The 24,523-nt window shown below is 37.1% G+C and overlaps 1 protein-coding gene across 1 annotated transcript; it reads right to left on the reverse strand.

Annotated features, from left to right (window-relative positions):
• Positions 1–1,008: 1,008 nt before the first annotated feature.
• LOC101895115 (ran-binding proteins 9/10 homolog) lies at positions 1,009–23,882 on the reverse strand. Its single transcript, XM_059130756.1, has 14 exons — positions 23,681–23,882; positions 18,858–19,498; positions 17,270–18,269; positions 11,688–11,852; positions 11,351–11,541; positions 8,428–8,615; positions 8,240–8,352; positions 8,022–8,173; positions 7,028–7,563; positions 4,862–4,980; positions 4,723–4,788; positions 4,514–4,653; positions 2,720–2,831; positions 1,009–2,648 (listed from the first exon to the last, which is right to left on the reverse strand). The coding sequence occupies exons 2-14, from the start codon at positions 19,248–19,250 to the stop codon at positions 2,512–2,514; spliced, it is 3,312 nt and encodes a 1,103-aa protein (XP_058986739.1). The 5' UTR covers positions 19,251–19,498; positions 23,681–23,882; the 3' UTR covers positions 1,009–2,511.
• Positions 23,883–24,523: the final 641 nt, after the last annotated feature.

Below are 24,523 nucleotides of genomic sequence, written 5' to 3' on the forward strand. Positions count from 1 at the left end.
GTGTGTTCCGGGACCAGATCTGCCAGTTTGGTATATGGATGTCGAGTGATTCGAAACTTTGCCTGGGTGATATATAATCACTGGTTATATCCCGACCTCCAATATTCTCCACATACTTAAGAATGAAAGTGTCCATGTAGAATACACGCTGAAAAAGACATAAGGAAATTTGCACAGGACATTGCAACAAGGCGATCTCAAGCATAACATTGTGTAAATGTGTGGTGGTTTTAAAATTGAATCTGACAGTCCCACTTCCTAGTCACTAAAGAATCTTGTAGCGTTGAATCAAAGCCGTAGTTGGCATGGAGGTGACGTGCGAAATACATGGGATCAATAAGTAGTATCTGCTCCCCTTTCCCTATTTGCTCTAGAGGCAGGCTACCGCCAACTCAATAGAATCCAAGCTTCCTAGTCCGAGCTTGACTTAGTCCGATGTGGCGATCGTAGTTATACACTTTGCATTTGCTTAGAAGGTTTTGAATGTTGGTTCTTTTACAAAGGAGACCTTCGTTTTCACAATTATCAATGTCTCAAAATTTCGATAATTAAAATAATTAATAAATTAAAAAAATCCACCAATCAGTTCAATTTACTTTCCCCCAAAATATGTTGGATTTTGTTATTCTAAATATGCCCATCAAAAAATCCCTTCAATCATTTTTCAATTTATTTTTCCAAAAAGATGTTTATTTTTGTTGTTGTTGTTGTAAATTTTACATTTAATTTACACTAAAAATTGTTAATAATATGGTGTTCGATATTATGTTATTCATTATTGTTATTATTATTAATAATTATTATTTTAGTATTACTTTTGTTTAATGGTATTACTTAATAATGCACCTTAAGACAAAAAAAAGCTTCATACTAATTGTTTGTTTAATAATTATTATTGATTTTTTGTTTTTATTTATTAAGAATATTTTTTGTTGGTAGGGTTTGCTTTTTTTATTATTGATTAAATGAACAACACACTTTGATTAAATAGATTTGTTGGTTTCTTTATATATATATTGTTTTGTTTTTTTCTGTTCGTAAATATATAAGATTACTTTTCCTCAAATAAAATTAAAATCTTCTTGTTTATGTTGCATATAATATACTTTTTCCATACTCTAATGATTTTGTTTTTTTTTATTTGTTTTGCATAATTTTGTTTTCGGCTTTTCGTTCTTATATTCTAATATCTCTGTAATTTGTTTTTCACTTTTCATTCGTGTAATATTTAAGGAGCTTCAAAAAGTAACCTAAGAATTATTACAATTTATTTTTGTTTTCTTCTTTTTCTCTTGAAATTGCATTCACTGCACTTAGCGATTTTTTGCTTTTGCTCGGCTCTGCTCTATTTCTCGGCTTACTTGCTAAAAGTTGTTAGAGTTTTTAATTGTTTCTTACTACTTTTCCATTTCTTATATGCTCAGACAACGAAATTAAAAAAAAAAAATGAAACACAATTAATTATAAATAGAATTAACACAAATGAACTTGAACCCATGGAAGAGGAGGTCAACAAATAAATGTAACACCACTGCTCGATCTTGAGGTGTTGGGGAAAGAAAGATTAAGATTTGCCTTCGGAATTAAAATATAGTAAAAAAAAAAACTAAAATAAAAAAGAGTATCCTTTACCAGTCATTTAAAATATCAAATCAATTCGAAAATATGTCTAGTTTAGTTTCAGCCAATCATAATTATCACACAGAAGTCATTAGAACCAGGAAGAGGTTTCTTGTCCCTCATAAAAAAATATTATTCCTTTTGCTTTTGTATATCCTTTTTTCAATCCAAAGCCCATAAGCATTGTAAAATTTTAAAAATGATATATTTCTCTTGTTGTTTTTTGTTTTTTTTTTCTTTTGTCTCAGACATCATCATTTTTTTGTAATAATAAAAAAAAAGAATTAAAGTAACTAAAAATAATATAGCTGCAATAATAAATATATAAGAAGAAACGAGAGGGGGTGAATATTAAGGAAAAAGTTTCAATCCATTTTGTGTGTTTAAAAATCCGTTAAAATTAAAAAAAAACAGCAGCAGTTCAAAAACGCAAACAGAAAGTTATCGTCTACAAATCTGCTGTATGTCCTGCACTGATTGACAATAGTAATTCTTGTTTTTTTATTTCGTTTTCATTTTTTTCTTTATTTTTTAAAAGGCCTATGGTGCTGGAGAAGTTGGTGGTGGAGGATGAGCAGAAGATGTAGAACAATTTGCTGAAGAGGAAGTTATTGCAGCATCGGCGGCATTGTTGGCAACATTGTTGGGGGTACGGTTGACAATTGCAGTAGCAGCAGCAGCATTATTATTATTGTTGTTGCTGTTTGTTATTGTTTTTCTCATAAAACCCCCACTGTTGCTGGCAAAAGGAAATTGTGTATGAGTTGTTGTTGTTGTTCTTGTTCTATTTGAAATCGTGCCCAATCGACAATTTTGATTTTCCCGAACAAGACAAGATGTGTTAGCAGCATTACATTCATCATCAATCATCTTTAGCTAAGGTCTAGCGGGTCAGTTTTTTGGAAACACATCCGAGATATTGACAAAACCACAGGCGCCCAATGAGGCCTGAGCCATAACCTTGAGTAATTCATTGGCATGGGCCACACAGTATTCCAATGGTGGCCATTTTGCATAATTCATTGATTCTGAAAAATAGAAAAAATCGTGAGAAAATTGTGTAGAGAATTTAAGGTCTAGGGGGTCTATGGCGACTTACCTAATATGGCTGAATTTAAAGCTCTACAGACAGTCTCACGTTTTGTTGGACACAATTGCCAACCTAAAGGACTTGCCCAAGGATTTGAATAAGCTATTAAACTAAATGCATCCTGAAAGAAAAAGAGAAGAAAATGGTAAGAAACAGGAAATATAAAAACTAATCATTTCCGAAGCACTGCTAGCTGATTTACTACTAAATTTTGACTAAAATCGTTTGGAAAATCTGAAAAATATTTCAAAAATACCTATAGTCTGGAGCAAGGTATAATCAAGCTGCCCTTTATTCCGCAGGAAATACTACTTTTTGAGCCCATATCGCATAGGAAAACCTAATATTTCAAAACGAAATAGTTAACATTCCAAAACGGGGAATACGAAGTTACAAGAGCGAGTGAGCGTGATCTCAAACAATAATGCTTACAAATGTATTAACTGGTTTTGGAATGTATTGGATGGTATGCCAAGAGAGCTCAACATTCTAAGGAAGTTTCGCAGACAATAACTTCAGTCAAACCAAGACAAGAGGAACATTGAAGAATAAGGGGTTTCTTCAAGATCTCTGACAGAATGCTTGCAAATGTGTACAACTTCTTGAATGTGTCGGATTGGGTAGACCTTGGATGTTGTTGTAGCAGCTCATAATGCTGTGTTCGATCTGACTGCTCTCAATCGGGTTCTGCTTCTAAGTCCAGTCTCAAAAAGAATGCAACCTATAGGGGTTGGGTCCACAAAGAGACTTGAGTAAGGTGAATAGGTTTGTCTGGACAGCAAAATATGTGCAGCGTGTCATATGGACCTGTGCCACAAGCTGAGCAGATGTTCTGCACATCGCTGTCGATCCGGACCCAATAGGAATTTAGACGGCTGCACCATCCGGATCGTAATTGAGCCAAAACTACTCGGGTTTGTCGCGGCAGCTCTCGTTCTTCAGCTGCGACGGGAGGGGGATGGTCTCCTAGCACAGTATTCACTCTATATCCTTCAATGACTTCTGAAACCGCATTAGAGTGAATACTAGTCAGTCCCGCTTGCTAGGCCTGTTGATCTAGAGGCGCTCTCTGATACATCTGTACCTCTCTATAGATCATGAAGGTCTTTCCTTACTGGCTGGGCGGAGGTTTCCCCACCAGATGGTGATTTGGTTGGCTCTGTCTGTAACACTCAAGCAGGTATTGCATTGACAGCATTTTATTATGCTGTCGCACCGGTTCCTACATGCTGTTTGTATGGTTACCAATAGCCTAGTGACCACAATAAGTCCTGAAGGCGGTTTGTATGGTTACCAATTTCTGTCGATTTTGGTATCAGGAACATTATACGTTTAAAGCTGCTCTGTTGCCATGTCGATTTTGATATTTTACAAGTTTAAGTCTTGTTCTATCTGAGCTCTGCTTGCGAAAGATAGTATTTGAAGATATCCCCTTTAACTACTCCTATTGGTGTTGCAATTGACGACATTCGAACTTCGTTAGAAGCATTCATTTGTTGATAAATTTTGCAAATAAGTCCACATGACAACTTGCCATTTATGTGAACTCTTTAAGAAGTTACAGGGACGGATATTGAAATATATTTGAGTTTCCATCGATTGGGGTAGCTTTTTTAACACTACTGCTAACAAAATTGTAAATGAACAAGGAATGATCTAAAATCTCTGACTTAAATTTCTACACATTTTTTCAACATACACTATATATTATATTTCAAATTTTAAACGGTTTTTGTGTTGAACATTTGCGAAGGAAATTTTTGCACTTTTATAACTTCTTTTGCAGGCCGACTTTATACTCACTTCTAACATTTGTCTCTCTTCATCAGTCATTTTGCTTTCCTTTTCCAGCTGCTGGCCCATTTGCGATAGATCTTTACCAAACTCCAGGATGCGTTCAATGCCATGACTATATTTGCGAATCGATGGTGATACATCAACATCTGGAAAACAAAAAAAAGGAAACATTTTTAAGTTAAAGTTGAAGAAACCAAATTCTCGAGAGGACATACCCATTTCTTCATCAGCATCTATTGATTCATTGAAGTTATTTGTATTGCCATTTTTGCATATATTTCCTGAAAAATAATAAAATGGTAAAAAATGAAATTGAAATCGCCTAATTCCCCATTTCTGACGGTCTTAGCTTACCATTTGTAGTGTGACCATTGTTTTCCATTTCAACATCATTAAGATAATCATTATCGTTATTATTTTTACTTATTGTATTAGAAGCATCGCCGGAAGCCGAACAATGTTCAACTAAATTACTGTAAGTTGGAAAAAAATAGAAACAGGAACAAAGAAAATTATTAGAAACTGAGAATAAAATATTGAAAGTGCTCTAAAAGGACAAAATTTTGTGGACAAATGCTCAAAGGGTGTACCCAGAATATGAGTACAATCGCAGGTTTAGTTTAGAAAATTGAAATGCATTTTCTTTAAAATATTATTGTCTTCCTTCGGGGTTCTTAAGGATCATAATACTTCTTCTACTACTATTTGCTAAAGAAAAGTGTGAGACCATGTCGCTCGAGTTCTTTGAACTTTCTTTGCCCGATCCGTAAAAGTTTAATAGTATCAGTCGGTTTTGCCAACAGGTGCATACCCCCAGCCTTGAGTTATGATTATTCAAACTGTTGACCCTTGATGGGAGAGGTTCCGAAGCATTTGCCCAATATTGTCCAATTTGTACGTGACCTAAGTCTTATATAAACATTACAACATGACAGATTTGGACTATATCGACTACTTCCTGTACTTTATATGAAATATGTGTAAATTTCTGGAAAATCTGAAAATATGCGTGAGGTAACAGATATATATTGCACCACAGATAAAAATATTGGTATGTGCAAAATTTGAAGAACATCGAACATTAATATCCGATTTTTTTGCGTAGCATATTCATATCAGATTTCTGGCTAAGAGAAATATTTAGATATAGCAAGTTGCAAAGGATCGCCGACTTGTATTGCAATTTATGACGGATATAAGTATTGGAAATTGTGACCCTTTGTGGGTGAGGTACCAGAACGGGTTGGCAGATATTAATTAACTTCACATCAGATAGCAAATATATTTTGATGAATATTTGAAGAGATTTGGATGCCTATTTCGCTTTCTTTGAGCTTTTTGTTCTTCAAAAATATGAACGCTATGTGGGGGAGGTACCAGAAGGAATGCTCCGATCACTACCATCTTTATAACAGATCTTGTGATGATAGAAATATTGAGATGTGCCAAGTCTGAATGGAATCGGATGTTAATTTCGCATATTATGAGCTTCATGGATTTTCAAAATGTTGACCCATGTGGTCGAGGTACCAGAAGGAGTGAACCGATATATCCCATCTTCACTCCAGACCTTGGGTTAATAAAAATATTGTGATGTGTGTAATATGTAGTGCATCGGATGCTTATTTCGGATTTAATGATCGTTTTGGCTATTCAAAATGTTGACCATTTGTGGGGGATGTACCAGAAGAAATTGTCTGACTTCTACCAACTTTATAGCAGATCTTGTGTTTGATGAAAATATTATGATGTGCCAAATTTGAATGGAATCGAATGTTAATTTCGCTTTTTATGAGCTTCATGGTTAAACAAAATTTTGACACTTTATGGGGGGTGGTACAAGAAGGGGTGGACTGATATATTCCAGACCAGACCTTGGGTTAATACAAATATTATGATGTGTGAAATTTGAAGGCAATCGAAATCTTACATCTCATTTTATAAGAATTATAATTATTAAAAAATTCGACCCTTTGTAAAAGAGGTAACCAATAGAGTGGGCCGATATTGTCCATTTTCGCACCTGACCTAGCACTGATGCAAATACTAGGATTTGCAAAGTTGGAGCAAAATTGGACTTCCCTTTCTCTTCCTGTACAGTAAAATACTTTTTTTTTTTGAAAATGTCGACCTTTAGTGGGGGAGCTACCAGAAGGAGTGGACCGATATTGCCCATCTCCGAACTCAATCTAAGATTGACGATAATATTACGATGTACCAAGTTTGGACCAAATCGGATACTCCCTTCGAGAGTTATCGTGCACACCAGCCAGACAGACAGACGGACGGGCGGGCATCGCTAGATCGACTCCAAATATCCAGAAAGGGATTTCGTCCAAAGAGACCTAGGGTCTAAAAGCGTTATTTCGATGAGACACGTTTTGGCCGTATCAAATGATAGCCATATGGCTGAGGTTATAAAAGTCTGTAAAGTAATCACTCTATCTCCCTTCCAAATTTAGAAGTACATGTTAGCATAGCTATCGCTCCATGTTGTTTTAGGGTGTTTGCCATACTCACGATTCAGTTTTTATATCATTATCTGTATGTATCACAGTTGTGTGGCTTGTATTCTGTGCATTATTTGTTGCTGTCGCCTCTGCGTTGCTGCTGCTGCTGCTAACGCCACTATTGTTGTTGGCAGTGGCTGGTGTTGCTGCTGCTGCTGTTGTTGTTGAATTATTGGTATTATTGGCGGTTGTTGTTGCTGTTGCATTGGTGGTGGTACTACCATTACTGCTGCTGCTACTACTACTACAATTATTGCTGTTGTTGCTGCTGCTGTTTGTTGTGGTATTGTTGCTGTTACTATTATTGCTGTTGCTGCTGCTGTTGTTGATGATGTTGGTGCTGGTGGTGGTTGGGGTATTGTTGGTGCTTGTTGAGGCAACGGCCGTTGCTGATGCCGCCACGGAGGTATCATCATTTGTATTCCCATTCTGATACGATTTCGTCGATTGTATAACCGATGTTTGATTTGAAGCCGAGCATGGTGTTGTTGTTGTTGCAATATCATTTGTTGTTATTGTTTTATTATTAGACGATGAGGGGCAGTACTATTTGAAAAGAGAACCCAATCCACATTTTGTGCATTGTGCAGCATCGACCAACGAAACACAGTCAAGTGAGTGGAGTGAGTGACACAGACAATAACAACAACAGGTAGAAGGATTTCCAAAGAATTGTGGCAAAACAAAACAAAAATCACAGCCATCGAAGAAGCATATAGAGAGCGAGATAGTCATATGAAATATGTGTAATGTAAAAAAAGAGAATTGGAAAAAAAAAGAAAGAAAAAACATCAAGTGATATTATTATACCGAAAATACACACAGATTTGTGATAAGAACAAAAATACAAAATAATGATGTTTTCTTCTAAAAAGGTTTGAAAACCAAATGATCGATTTACACCAAAATTAATATTTTAGATTTACTCAAAGAAAATGGTAATTTTTCCATGGTTTTCAAACTGATTTTAGAAAAATCGAACCATACAAATTGCCAGTATATACCTCAATATCCGAGCCATTGATCATTTCTATAAATTGTCTACACTTTAGCATAAACCATAGATTCTTATTGTTCTCCAAGAGGCCAGGATATGAACGCAAAGTCTGTTCTATGGCTTGTCCCATACGGCCGGACATAACTAGTTTTAGAATTTCTAATGGAGAATGGAAAGAAATTTATTTAGAATCATTAAAAGCATAAATGACATGTCATCACTTACTTTGTCTATTACGCATGGATGAGAGATCTTCCCTAAGAGCCTGACCCGTTGTACGGGCAAACGCCTCAGCTGTTTGACTGTAGCCATTATGCACCAGATATGAATTAACCATTCTGCAAGGAGGAAATTACAAATTCATATTTAGTAGAGTTTTTAATAATTGTTTCCAATTTCCATTTTTTACTTACTTTTGTAATAATGTTGTAGGATCGCCTTGTTCGACAGGTAGTGGAAAATCATAGATTGTTTTCTTCATCTCTTCTCTCATGTCTCGCATCATCTCTTCGATTTTATCAAATTTAAAAGGTTCTTGTCCAAAATTGGCATCAACTTCTTCGCCGGGTGTTTGTAGACCAACTGTGGGATAGAGTTTTGTCTACAAGTAGACAGAGAATAAGATAAGAATTAAGTAAACAATGGAAAATGACAATCAAAAGGGAAACTGGTAGTGTTGGAAAGTATTCAATATGGCAGGCAAGTATGTGTATTTGAAATGGGTGCATTTTTGAGCATTTTAAAATGCAACTCTGTGATGGTACAAAAATGTTCCATTCAAGGTAGATGTACTAGGTAATCGCATCAGCCCAGCTGACGGCACCATTAAATGTCAAAACAAATTGTTGTAATGACGAATTCGCCCTAAATGAATGCAACAACAAATTTGTTTATGTTGTCTTCCCTAAAAGTACATTTTTATAATATTTCAAATAATTTAAGAGCAAGTTAAGAGTGAAACCAGTAAAAAATTAAAAGAAAGTGAAGGAAGGAGGTTAGAATGGAGTGCAGCTTTAAGGATGGAAACACATAAAGCGCATATTTGGCTGGCTTAAGTCATCGGCTGGCTTCTTCGTAGATGAACAAAGGAGTTTTAGGTTGACTTAGTTCGATTTTGGCCCTAGGCTCCTTTGTTCATTTCCGAAGAAGCCAGCCGATGACTTAAGCCAGCCAAATAAGCGCTTTATGTATTTCCAGCTTAAGAATTAAGTTAGCCTCAACATCTAAGATTCCCAAAGCACATCACGGGAAGTAGTGCAAGAATTCGACTCTTGTCATTTGCAGTTCCGGAAAACATTCGGTTTAAACCAGTAAAATATAGTCATTACAAGTTTCTTGGTTTAAAAATATCGCAAAACTACAATTAATACTTATTTTACTCTTATTTGTTTTACAATAAAAACTTTAATTGCGACGTTCGTTTACGACGAGAGGCACACAAATTAAAATGTAAACAAAAACCTCGTTTCTGATTGGTTGAAACAAATTTGCCGCAACCTTTAAATGTCATGGCGAATCTATGTTTTTCGCCTTAGATGCCAATTTTGACATTTGAGGGGACCACAAAAGTTGCTTTGTTGTAGCAATTCGCCGATGCGGTTACCTGTTAGATCTACCTTGGTTCCATTCTTATGTGAAGAAGTGAAAGTTTTTGGGAAATAAAAAAAAAATATTTTGAAGAGTTTGGGTTTTGCCATGGAATTGAAAGATTGGAAATTCTAGCTCATATTTTCGAATTAAAATCCTTATTTTTAAAATGAGGAAAAATGTGCAAAAAATGGAAACAATTTGTTGAATATAATTTTGAATAATTCTGACAGGAAACGGGCATAGCCTCAGAGCTGTATTTCTGTAATTTTGAGAAGCTGTTCCACCTCCTTATTGTACCATAGGTTTAACCAAATTTGTTGCATTGATTTTGAATAAATAATAGAAAACCGCGAAAACTGAATGAAAAATTATATTATTCCAGTATGGGTTTAAGGAGGAGGTATCAGAGGGAGTCTGCAGAAAAAAAATCATTCACATTACACATCTTGTTGAGGGAAATATTAAGATATACCAGCTTTGAATGGAATCGCAGACTTGTGTGATCGTTTGTGGGGGAGGTACTACAAGGCGTAGGCCGATATCTATCATCTTCACACCATATCTTGTGTTAGTAGAAATATTGAGATGTGTGGAGTTTGAAAAGAATCGGACGTTTATTACGTATTTTTAGAGTGTTTTGCTATAGCAAATTTGATTTCTCTGTGGGGGGAGGTACCAGAAGGAATAAGTCAATACATCTCATCTTCACACCAGATCTTGTGTTAATAGAAATATTGGGATGTGTGAAACTCTAAGAGAGTCGCATGCTTATTTCACATTTTATGAGAGATATAATTATTTAAAATTTCGACCCCATGCAAGAGGGGTACCCTTCGTGGCGGAGGTGCCAAAAGGAGTTGGTCGATATATTCCATCTTCACAGCAGAACTTGTGTTAGTAGAATATGATGTGTGAAATATGAAGAGAACAAGATGCTTATTTCGGATTTTATAATCGTTTAGGTTCTTCAAAACTTCCACCCTTTGCGGGGAAGGTACCAGAAAGAATGGTCCGATCTCTACCATCCTTATAACAGATTTTATGTTGATGGAAATATTGAGATATGCCAAGTCTGAATGGAATCGGATGCCAATTTCGCGTTTTATGAGCTTCATAGATATTCAAAATTTTGACCCTTCGTGGGGGAGGTACCAAAGATATTGTGATGTGTGTAATTTGAAGACAATCGTACTCTTACATCACATTTTATAATAGGTATAATTATTCAAAATGTTGACCCTTCGTGAGGGAGGTACTTGATGGAGTGGACCGATCATTTTCGCATCGGACCTAGCACTGATGCAAATATTTGGATTTGCAAAGTTGGAGCAAAATCGGATTATCCTTTCTCTGTCTGTGCAGTAAAATATTTTTCTTAAAAATTTAAACCTTTTGTGGGAGAGGTACATAAAGGAGTGGACCGATGTTGCCCATCTCCAAACTCGATCTAAGTTTGATAATAGTTTAACGATGTACCAAGTTTGGACCAAATCTGATACTCCCTTCGAGAGTTATCGTGTGAACCAGCCAGCAAGACATACAGACGGAGGGACGGACATCGCGAGATCGACTGAAACGGATTTTTTCGAGGAGTTACGTTTTGGCCGTATCAAATGATATATACCCTCTCTAGCCATATGGCTGAGAGTATAAAAAACCGGATAAATTTCTCCAAAGATGTTTACTTTAAATACAAATAAATCATTAAATTCTTTGTAAATAGTTAAAGCACTCTAAACTACTTACCGGCAAATCTCTAAACGCAATGCCCAAATGGGTGCCATTCTTTGTATAGAAACATGTGTTATTGACGAAATTTACACAACAGCCGATAATATCGCCTGTGGTAAATGTGGGTCCATACGATTGTCCATGACCCGAGGAGGAAAATGAATTGCCATCATCGCCGTGATAACCATAAGATTGTTTATCCCAACCTAAGGACAAGAAAATATTGAAAAGAAATACATATTTAAAAAAGTCAATAACATGACACCTTCCCATCCTCCTGGGGTCTAGTGCAGGAGATCAGTAAACTCAAGCAAATTATTTATGCATTTATACACAACACACAAAAACTCACCTGGCAAACGATTCATACGAAAGTGTTCAGCTGTCAATCCAATGCCCATGTAACCATTTTTGCCCTTAGAAATAATTTTCACTTCGAAATAATAGATGCCACAAGCGGGTGGTATTGGATGGGCAGTACGCACAGAAGCTGCATCATTATTTTGTTTGCCTACTCCTCGCCAAGGTAGTTGCATTTATCATGGCCAAATAGTTTCGATTGATTCCATTCATTTGAGATAAAGTATTGATGGATATTTATTTAGCAGCGTCGTCAAAGTGATGAATTGAAAAGAAAGAACAAATAAAATGCAATGAAATTTATATACCACCAAGGAGATTGATTGTAATTAATGTAAAATTGATACAGAGAGCGAGAGATTTCAACTAATTGAGAGAGCGAGAGTTAAAGGATTGTGCACAGAGTTACCCTATCAGATTTGTATGCCCTACACCACATACACCACATTGTATTACAAGGAATTGTTTTTGGTTTTTTTAAGTACCTTCAGAAGTAGACATGATAGACACATACTTCCTTCGGCCGACAGGCATAAAATTATAAAAAATTAGCACATACAATTGAATTCAGAGTAAACTAGTCTGTCAAATTTGCTAAAAATCTGTCCAGATCTATAAAAGCCTTCATATACATATGTATAACTCGATTTTAATTTTAAATCCCCCCAAAGCTTTAATGTGCAAGATATCAGATATGGACTGGAAAAAACCTTCCCCTAATTTTGTTCAGATCGGTTCATATTAATTATTTTTAATTAATTTTTTATACCCTCCTACATACATAAAGGGCGAGATGAAAAAAGTGCAACCAACTTCAGACTGCTGACATTTCTAAGCCACTCATCCGACTGCTGTTAAAATTATTATAGTGACAGCTCATTATACTATTTACCAGCGTAAAAAAGCATTTTGGTGAGAATTTCCCAGTAAAAAAGTTATTCGAGATGGAATTCAAGCGTGATAGTGTGATTTTTTTATATTTGGCTGGAAAACAATACGTGGCTATCGCTAGAGCACTCCAGCATTTGAATGTGAAAAAATTTTTTGTGTCTCGTACAATCGCTCGTTACCGTGATACTTGTAGCGTAGCCCGACGTCAAGGAAGTGGACGGAAGAAAACAGCAACATCAGTAGAAATAATTCGAAAAGTAAAGAAGCGACTTGATCGAAACCCGCGTCGCATTGGCCGAAAAATGAACATTGGCTGAACATATCGCAATATTTTATTCGGCAAATATTGAAAAATTAGCTCGGGGTAAAGCCATTGAAATTCCAGAAAGGCAAGAACTTACACCGTCACAGAAAGAAAATAGACTCAAAAGAGCTAAAGAGTTGCTTCGCTTGGCCGAAAGTGGTGAACTGCCGAATTTGGTTTTCTCCGATGAGAAAACATTCCTTGTCCAGCAGTTTGTAAACAAACAAAATGATCGTGTTTACTTGCCAAAAAGGTCAGCTGAAAATGTGCACCTTCGGTTGGCCACCAGATACCAGAACTCAAGCGCCGGTCATGGTGATGGTGTGGGCCGCCATAACAGCCGATGGTCGTTTTCCGCTCGTATTAATCGACCGTGGCATCAGAATAAATGCCGAATATTATCGAGAAAATATTCTGGAGGGGGTATTAAAGCCTTGGGCATGTAAACATTTTGGCCGCAGACCTTGGATATTCCAACTGGACACAGCACCATCGCACTCAGCACGCGCCACCCAAGAATGGTTTCAAAAAGGGGTTCCTCGCTTCTTTTCTTTCGCACAATGGCCACCAAAATCTCCGGATACCAATCCGTTGGGCTATTGTGTCTGGAGTATTTTGGAAAGCAAGGTTGGCACTAAAAAATACCAAAGTGTCGATCACCCCAAGCAAGCGCTTCGTCGGTAATGGGCCAAAATACCGCAGATCAACATTCGGGCAGCGTGTGACGGTTTCATTGGCCGTTTGAAGGCCATAATTTGGGCCAAAGGTGACCAATTCTTATTCTAAAATTTGATGTTATTTCCGACATTTTTTGCCTTCATTCAATAAAATTTAAAAAAATGTAAAAATTATGGCATTTGGCTGAACTTATTTTTTCGACAATGATTAATGATTTTTTCGGTCGAAGATTAATTTAGACCACTTCTGTATTCAAAACGACGGCGAATCCGTCCCACACAAGCCAAGAAACCATTATTCCATTATAGACCTGCTCCATTTGTCCTTTGGGCCAACGTGAAGGTTGAGATCTACACTATCAATCAGCCGCGATTAAAGACTTTAAAGGCAGAATACGTAAGGCTATCGAGAACATAGATTTTATGCCTAAGTAAATCTTAAAATTACTTAGGCATAAAATCATGAAAAGGATATGGCTGATATTTTTTCGTTCTGCGTTTTTATTATATGACCGGGATGTAATGAAATTTATTTTACTTTACACAGGGTTGGGCATATTGCACTAAATTTTTAGTGCACTAAGAATTAAATAATTATGAAATACCACTAATTTAGTGCAAGTTTTTTTTAAATACCACTAAATTTAGTGGTAGTGCTATTGAAAATTCATTACCACTAAAATTTAGTGGTAGTGCATTTTTTTTTTAAATATCACTAACGGGTTAGTGGTAGTGCAATTTATTTTACTAACCCTAACCCTTTAGTGGTAGTGAAATTTAAAATTGCACTACCACTAAATGAACAGTGATAGTGAAATTATTAGTGCACTTAAAATACAGTGCATTATGCCCATCTCTGACTTTACATCATTAATACATATCCAATAACTTTGGCAACCCTAACCCTACTCAGTCGTTGTTTGACATTTATGGCAAACAGAATCAGCTGTTTCATGTCTCTCTCTCTCTCTTTCTGTTGTTTATTCCCTAATCAACCAACCAAAACCACAACAACAACAATAAGCAACACAAGCACGCGAATGACAAGAGCAAAACGTAACAAAATAAAAATAGAAAAACAACAACAAACAAATAAGAAGGGGAAATTGTTAAAGAAAATGGGCATAAAAACACAAAAAAGGGGAGATGAATAAAATATAAATAACAAATAAATGGGGCTAACTGCGATAATTCATTGCTGCATTTACGTTTCTTATTACAAATTGCGGGCAAAGTAGAAAAAATAATAATAAGTTCAAGTATTATGGAAATGACATTACTGCGGACAGAAGAGGAGCGATAACAAGACATTGAAGGCATGAATATTACAAGAAACTACGTAGTGGTTTTTTATTTTTATTTCAATGATATGACGAACGGCTTGGCTTTGTTTTTGTTCAACGGCCTTTGTTGTTCATTGTTAATAATTTTCACTGCCCCAGCAATAGTACTCGCAACCAAAGGTATTGGAAAATTGCAACTGGTTTCAATTACAAAATGCAGCAGCAACACCCCAACGTTGTTGTGTTGCAATATGGGCCCCTTCGATCGTATATAAATACATATGTAAGTTTGTATGTACATATGTGCTATATAACAATTTATAGTATTTTGTAAATTTACAATATATAGGTGTAGTATGTTTGTTTGTATGTATCCCCCCAACATATGTGGTACGTGATTACACGAGTTCATAGCCACCACATGTGTGGGTATGATGTAAAGGTGGTGTTGAAGCGACTCGCGCTTGTGCCATCTGTAACGATCACCATCATTGCCCACCCCGACAACCCGTTTGACCACTTCTATTGACCGACAAAGTTCAAACAAACAAACACGACAACACGGACAGTAAGTTACAACAAATAACTTTTGTTTGTTTCACTTGTTTTTTTGCTGGGAGAACATAACACACCTACTATCTATCACCTATTCCTGTTTACCGTTTGTGGTGTTCCTGTCATTTATCCCTCAAATAAGTTGAATGTTTCAGGATATTGTGTTTCTTGCTATGGTGATACAAACATAGTTTCATTGCCCTGTATTGTCTTCAAGTTCATTGCTCCTTAAACGTTGTTATTGTTACTTGTCGGTCAACATCCTAACAGGTCGCGGTCTTTGTTTTGTTCTCCTTTGATTTTTCTTCGAATTAAATTGCAGAAAGGGTAATGAGAAATCAGATGGAGTAGAGCGATATTGCCAATTTTTTTGTGATTGATCAAGGTTTGGTACAAATAGTGGGATTTTAAAATGTTACACCAAAACAGAGCGTCTTCCCTCTAATACGGGATTATACAAAACATTAAATTTCAACCTAAGCACTTTATTATAAGGGAGTTAAGGAAAGGACAAAAGACAGAATAATATCCTACATCACCGAAATAGCATCAAATGTCTTTCGAAGACATTTCAAAAAAGTAAAATAGTATCAGTTGAGGGTTGGCAGATATATATCATCATCTTCACAACAGATCTTGCGTTACCAAAAATATTTGGATGTGTGAAATTTGAAGAGAGTTGGATGCTTATTTCGCTTCCTTTGAACGTTTTGTTTTTCCAAATCTTGAACCCTATGTGGGGGAGGTACCAAAAGATATGGTCCGATCTCTACCATCTTTATAACAGATCTTATGTTGATAAAAATATTGAGATGTACCAAGTCTAAATGGAATCGGAGGTTATTATCGCGTTTTATGAGCTTCATGAATGTTCAAAATTCTGAATATTTGTGGGCGAGTTACCAGAAGGAATGGACCGATACATCCCATCTTCACACCAGACCTTGGGTTAATAGAAATATTGTGATGTGTGTAATTTGAAGGGAACCGGATGCTTATTTCGGATTTTATGATCGTTTGGTTATTCAAAAGACTGACCCTTTGTGGGGGAGGTTCCATAAGGATTGATGCGATCTCTACCATCTCTATGACAGATCTTGTGTAAATGGAAATATTGAGACGTGCCAAGTCTGAATGGAATCGGATGGTAATTTCATACTTTTTAATCTTCATGAATTTTCGAACCTTTGTGGGTGAGGTAGCAGAAATAGTGGACTGATATATTCCATATTCACAAAAGATCTTGGGTTAATAAAAATATTGTGAAGTGTGTAATTTGAAGATAACCGGATGCTTATTTCGTAATTTATGATCGTTTTGGTTATTCAAAATGTTGGCGCATTGTGAGGGAGGTACCAGAAGTAATGGTCCGATCTCTACCATCTTTATAGCAGATCTTGTGTTGATAAAAATATTGAGATATGCCAAGCCTGAAGGGAATCGGATGTTAATTTCGTGTTTTATGAGCTTTATCAGTGTTCAAAATGTTAACGCTTTGTGGGGGAGGTACCAGAAGGATTGGACCGATATATTCCATTTTCACATCAGACCTTGGAATAATAAAAATATTGTGATTTGTGTAATTTAAAGACATTCGGACTTTTACATCACATAAGGGCAAAACCACAGACCATTAGCTCGAAAAGCTTGCCAAAAATAAGCCAAAAATGGAGCTCTAGGAAGGTGAAGCGTTGAACATTTTTTCATGTATAACTCGCTGTAGGACATTGAAGGCAAAATAGCAAAAACCTTTCTAGGAAGTGTCTCAAGTTTCCCTGACGAAATCTGACCTAAAACTTGAGTCTGACTTAAAATTTCCCCACTTCGAAAACAAATCTCCGACGAAAACAAAATTCTCACTCACCTTTGAAATGGACACGCAAATTATTCTGTGACAAACCGATCGACAAACATTTGTTATCCGGGCTCCAGCAACGCGGCAATGGTGTTTCGTTTTCGTTGACATTTGGATAAAGTAATTTTAGGCGATCGACAACGGGTTCAGTGGGGCTGCCACCACCATTGGCAGCACTGCCATTATCTGTGGAACCATTGCGTTCGCCGGCATTATGGCTGTTGCTACTGCCGCTCGACTGGGCAAACATTGCTGATGAGTTGTTGCTGGTGTTGGTACCGTTGGAGTTTTTTGTGGTGCCACCAAATTCGTAGGATGGATAACCAGACGAACCACTTGACGAGTGATGCTGGTGATGGTGGTATGAGCGGGGATTGTGGTGATAGCGATGGTCGTAGGACGGCGGTAAATGTTTAGATTCTTCAGTTTGTAGTTGTTGTTGTTGTTGTGGCTGTTGATAAAGCAACAAAGGCAGTGTTGTTGGTGGTGGTGGTTGTTGTTGTTGTTGTCCTGAAGTACCAGCCGATCCTGAAGGGGAGATATCTAATGTTTCTTGCTGTTGCTGCTGCTGCTCTTCTGTTCGCGTGGGTGACTGTTGATGATGCTCCCGATTGGATGTTGAAGCATTTCCTCTGTCCGCTGCTAGGCTCTCATTCTGAGCATTCAAGTCAATGTCAAAATCATTGTTGTCGTTATCATCCAATGCTATATCGTTATCATCAATTCGTATATGGTTGTCCAAGTCAAAGGCTGGTGGTGGTGGTCCCTGATCACCCTGATCTAAACGTGCTGGTGATCCTTGACGGCCAACACTATTTCCTAATGCTGATGGCACAACCACAGCCGATGCATCCAAGGTATCGGCAATATCGTTACGTTGCTGATGCTGCTGCTGCTGTTGGGGCAGTTCCCGCGGCGGTGTTGATGATGAAAATGTTTCTAAATTAGATGGCTGTTGTAGTGGTGGCGGCGGTGGAGGTGAAGCTTGATGCGGTTGTTCTTGTTGCTGCTGTGAAGAAAAAGATAAAGAAGAGGAGCGAATAAATAAAGGCGTGAGATTTGGCAGTGCTTGGGTAGTAGAATGTGCAAGATTAAAGTGATATAAGGACTGATGAAATGAATTCAAAGTTGAAGCCGATGATGATGATGGTGGTGGTGTTGGTGAATCAGATGATGATAATAATGATGACAATGTTGATGGTGAAGGCGTTAAGGCTCTCGCTAATTGTGGTGTGTTATTAGTACCAAGCCCAGAAATGTCTGGAGAATTTCTTTGCCGCCTTTGCTGAGCAGCAGTTGAGGAAAGAGTAGCATTTACATTTGGTATTCCAAATTGGGTTAAATGATTTTGATTTTGTTCGAAATGTTGTTCTTCCAACATTGACCGATCATTGGGGTATGCGGTAGGAGTAAATAAAAATTGTAGGGAATTGTTGTTTGTGGCGGTGGAGGAAGAAGTGTGAGAATTAGTGGGAGGTGGAAGAAAAAAAGAAGCGCCATTAGCTGTCAATGGAAAATTTTGATTTGTCTCTTCTAAAGCTACTGGTGATTGAGATGACATTGAAGGAGAAACAACAGCTAAGGGCTCGGGACATACCATAGGCTCCTCCCCCATTGCAAGGCCGTCAGAGTTGGCATTTGCGGTTGGAGCCATTGGCATATTGTTGTCAACGGCCATGCCAGGCTCATGCGTCGATGTCGACGACGATGATTGTTGAGGCAGCTGATGCTGCTGCTGCTCATCCTGCTGCAGTGGCATTGGCTCTTCATGCATTCCATCATCTTCACCATCATCATTATTATCATTGATGCGATTGCCCACATTGGCGGCACTACCATCCTCATCATCATCGTCCGTTGACCTCATGAACGGTAACATTGGCAAATGGCCCAGAAGATTACTACTGCTGCTGTTATTGCTACTACTTGGCGTTACCGATGCCGAAGCTGATGACGAATTTGGTTGATCGTTATCATTTTCAGCATCCATATTGTTTCGATTTTTATTCTTTGATTGTGGTGTATTTTCTTTTTATTTTTGCCTAGCAATTCTGATGTGGGGAGGTTCGTCTGTTGATCCCTGTCTCGACGCTTTGCTCTATTTCTTTCGAATGTTTGTGAATTTCGTTTTTCCGAAAAGCACTCGGTTTACATGTGTATTTCGAAGAACTCGTTGTTTTCCCTTTTCTATGTAAGAGTTGGTTTAATAGCTCTCGGTATAGAGAAGATGTAGCGAGCCTGTAATAAGGCAAAATAGGTGAGTAGTAAACAAAATCAATTTTATTAAATATATTTTTGTATATCCAAAGTTTCGGAAAGTTTTGCAACAAAATATGATTGATGTTGTGCATATGAGAAGTATTTAAAAACAAGTTAAAAGTATTTGTCGGTTTGTGGAGTAGTATTCAAAATTTTTACCCTTTGTGGGGGGTGGCACTTGATGGAGTGGACCGATAATATCCATTTTTGCACCTGACCTAAAACTGACGCAGATATTAGGATTTGCAAAGTTGGAACAAAATCGGATTATTGCTTCTTTTCTGTACAAAAAATATATTTTTTTGTTTTTTGAAAATTTTGACCTTTTGTGGGGGAGGTACCAGAAGGAGTGGACCGATGTATTCCATCTTGGAACCAGATCTTTGGTTAATAAAATATGAAATATGAAGACACTCGGACTCTTACATCACATTTTACGAGAGTTGTAATTATACAAATTGTTGAACCTTTATGGGGGAGGTACCTGATGGAGTGGACCGATATTGGCAATTTTCGCACCTGACCTAGCACTGATAAAAATATTTGGATTCGCAAAGATGGAGCAAAATCGGATTATCCTTTCTCTTTCTGTGCAATAAATTATTTTCTTTGAAAACTTTGACATTTTGTGTGGGAGGTACTGGAAGGAGTGGACCGATATTGCCCATCTCCAAACTCGATCTAAGTTTGACAATAATATTACGATATACCAATTTTGGATCCCTTCGTGCGCATCCAGCCAGCCAGACAGACAAACGGACGGACATCGCTAGATCGACTCGAAATGTCCTGAAACGGATTTGGTCCTGTCTTGGATCTAGCAACGTTGATAAATTTCCGTCTAGTCTGGTAATAAATTGATCTGAATACCCTTTATGTGATCTTGATTGCTTTATATTTTAAAGCTGGTGTAGATTGGAAAAAGACTTTCTTAACAGGGGTCAAGAGGAAGAAGGAATCAAGTCAACAACAGACGAGAACAGCGACCAGTCTCCTATATTGCACGATTTTTTTAAGTTTAAGAACTCTCCCCAATTTCCCCGCCAGCTTTCAATTACATTTCGAATAGCAATATACGTGAAATTGCTCTGTAGGAATTCCCTTTGCTCTTCTCATATTTGAGTTTTAACAGGAGGACCAGTTGTAGACAAGACTCGGGGGGAACAGATCCTTTTCGCATAATTGTTATGAACACCAGATGTCGTGAGGAAAAATGTCTTTCAAGGATTTGGAAAAGCAAATCTTCTTCGAAGTCCAGGATTAGGAATTCTGGTACTTTATGGGCTGTAGCCAGAGATCCTCAGGATGGAGTTGGGTAGACTTGGCTGGACAATTGAACAGATGCTGCGTATTCTGTGGGCTTGTATCGCATGCTGGGCAGGCGTTCCGCACATCTTCGTCAATTCATGCCCAATACGAATTGAGACGACTACACCATCCTGAATGTAGTTGAGCCAAAGCTACCCTGGTTTGCCAGGCAGCCGACGTTCTTCAGCTGCAAGGGATGGGGGGTTTCCGAGATTGGCATTCATGCTGTAAGTGTTAACTACCTCAGTATGAATGCTATTCAGACCCGCTTGATAGGCTTCACGATCTAGGGGTTCTCTCTTATATCGCTGGACCTGTCTCTAAATCATGCAGGTCCTTTCTGACACTCCTGGGTGGGGAAGTTCTGTCCACCAAATGTTGGTTAGGATGACTTCCACGATAACACCCAAGCAGGTACTGCAACGAAAGCGTATGGAAGAACCTTCGTTTCCTTATGTAGATGGTCCACAGGAGTCATGAAGAGCCAGTCTGTTGCAGTTCCTAGTGCGGCATTTTAGAAGTTCTGAATAGTTTTCCACTGCATTGCACACTGGAGCCGCATAGCTAAACACAGACCGACCTATCGCTTTATAAGAGGTCAAAAAGGTTTTCTTATCCGTGCCCCAAGTGCTGACGGTTAGCGCCTTGAGGACCTTGTTCCTACCTATAATGGTTTGTTGACTCCCTCGGTAACAACGAAGCAGAAGGCACCATGTTTTCCTGATCATACTTCAAATGTGACCCGTAGAATCTTGGGGTAGTCGTCTTTGGATAAGTGAGATTAAGATTTTTTAAGATATTAAATAGTTATTGCGTAGAATAAAAGTTCAATTAAAATACGCAATACCTTTATTCATTTGACATCAGCTTGAAATACTGATCAAAATTAAAATTTAAGGGATTTTGAAGCAAGAACAGAGAAGTTACTCTAATAAGCCTCGAAAAGATTTTCTATCTCCCTGCTACCTGAAATCTGAAAATATTACTAAATTCGTCCGACAATCTGCAAAATGTTGACTGATAGGCTGTAGACATAACAAACTCCATTCCAATATTTAGTTATACGATACAAACCCGACAAAATTACTAGATATCACAACGAGCATTTCTCTTGTTCATTTAGAACACCGAACAATATTAATTTGGCACAAATTGATTTTTTGTTTCATTTGGGTGCCTGCTCTTGTGTGAAGAGGAAGGATTCGCTCAAATTTTGAGATGTGCAATGTGTTGGCTCTGATTGGAAATGACTCATTTTTTCAATTTATGCGTAGAAATCACAAATAAAATCAAATACACAAAACAATTTGCAATTGCATATTGAAATAGTTCCACGGCATTTATGCCAATGACGGCATACTGGGCATGTGGAAGACATGTAACCAAAAATTGCTGTCACTAAGGGGAACAATTTATTTTTACAATTTTTTGAATAAAATGCCTGCAGCACATCGTTCGTTTCCATTGATGTTGCATATTTGCACAAAAAGAAAAATGTGCAAAAAAACAATGTAAATTGCATTAAAAAACATGAAAATGCATAATGTGCGCAGTAAATGTGGTCAAGGCTAGGGTGACCTAAATTCTCCCATGAAATGCATACAGTTGAATTTTAGACGATTTGAGGGCAAATTTTCCGCAAAATTGATTTGAAACAAAATATGACTTTAGAAGGGATTTTCAAGGGGGACATCTTTTGATCTCATCGAATAAATATAGAGATCCTCGGCCCCATTACATTTCACAAACACACACACATCGAAACATTTATGACTTATGTGACACGAAAAATTTCTTTGTTTCAATTGGTTGCCAAAGTTATGTACATATCAGCAGCCCATACGTACATCTTTTTTGTAAATGAATGCAACCGATTATTTCTTCATTCCTTTTGGTACTTCTTGTAGTCCATAATCTTGTTTTTAATTTATTTTAAAACACATAAAAACTACACTTTGCACAATAAAATTTCAAGTGAATCGCATTACTTTTGACAGAGAAACAAGAGGAAAATTACTGTTGTTCTTTGTTTTCCATACACAACACACAAATCACTGACTTTACTCACTCTCTTTCCCCCACAGAGACGTCTCTCTCTTTCTCACACTCTTCTACACAATCGAACGAACAACTCTAAAATAAAACACACAACACAAATAAAAGCAAGCAACAGCAACATACACACTTTCAAATATTGGGGATTGGGAAACACACATAGAGCCACGAAGGGGCAACAACAACAAAACCAACTAAAAGAGCAAAAGCAACAATAGTCCCAAAACAACAACAAAACAACTTCCTCCACACACAATAACAGCCAGAAATCAGCCAGCAAACAGTCAATTTTTTGACGTTTTATCTGTTTGGCTGCTTTGTTTCTTTTATTGTTTTTCTTTTGCTGGGCTGTTCATGCTTCTCCGTTTTATCTATTTCTGATATGCGTATATTTTTTGTATGTTATTCCCTATTTTTATATCTTCTAATTGGAAGATTTAGTTATTTTATTTAAAGAATATGTTTGCTGTGTGGACACAACTTATTTGGATTTCAAAAATCCCTTTCTCCACTTTTGGCCATCTGATCTGATTGTCATCATATCATCTGCTTTGCCATTGCCCACAAAAAAGGCCAATGGGCAATTGCTTTCTTTTATAATTTTTTCCACTTTTCTTGTTGTTATTGCAACTGCTGCTGCTGACAATGACAATTCAATAATTGTTTTCTTTTCTTGTCGTGTCTTTGTTTCTTTGCTACTGCATTTTTTGTTTCCTTATAATTTTCTTCGTTTTTTCTGTTCACAACCGAAGTCACACAATGACCACAAATTTTCATTGCATTTTTTATGCTATTCACCTTGCCAATTTTGTAATTTTCTGTCTCGTTGCAGATTATTCGCGTTTCCAAGTTCGTTTTTCTTGCAATCTTTTGTCTTTTTAATCCAACAATCCAATGTAAAAAAGGACTTTTTGTTTGCTTATTTTTTTCTTCCTTTGCACAAAAATTTTTTAGACCGTCAACGACTACAACCACGAACGACAAATATAGGGATGCACAGATCGACTTTGGACTTTTAGAACTGTGCAACTTTAGTACTAAGGAAACGAGGGAGAGAGAGAGAAAGAAAGAAAATCACAAAACCAGCTGTGAATGGAGAGAAAATCAGGAATCGAATTAATATAAGAAGAATGAATTGGTTATGGTGTGAACGTAACGTATATGCAACGTAACCCATGACAATGTGAAATCTAGCTGTAATTTGCGTCAAAAAGATGGTAATAACGAAAAGAGAAAGGACGCTAGGGAAAGAAGGAATGCATCATAAAATATTGGATAAAGTCATGAACGAAACGTACACCCCACGTAATTTATGTTTTTTATAAAGCTTGGGTTTAATTTTGCTTAATATTAAAGAAAAATAAATACGAATCAGGTTCAAATAAATGTCATGGGCAAAGCAATAGTCAGAAACGAAAAAAAAAAATAAGTGAAGAGTGTTAGGAAAAGAATGGCATGAATAATTGCTATTAGGACATCTATCATTGGATTAATCGTAACGTATAGGCAACGTAACGTATGTAATTGTAAAGCTTAGTTCAAATTTCAATTAAACGACAAAACTGAACAGAGAGAGTTTATGATAGACTAAAATTATTGTGATGAAGCGAAATGAAAAATGAAGAAATTTTAGCGACATTA

Source organism: Musca domestica, unplaced genomic scaffold, assembly GCF_030504385.1.
Source record: "Musca domestica strain aabys unplaced genomic scaffold, Musca_domestica.polishedcontigs.V.1.1 8, whole genome shotgun sequence".
Lineage (NCBI taxonomy): Eukaryota > Metazoa > Arthropoda > Insecta > Diptera > Muscidae > Musca > Musca domestica.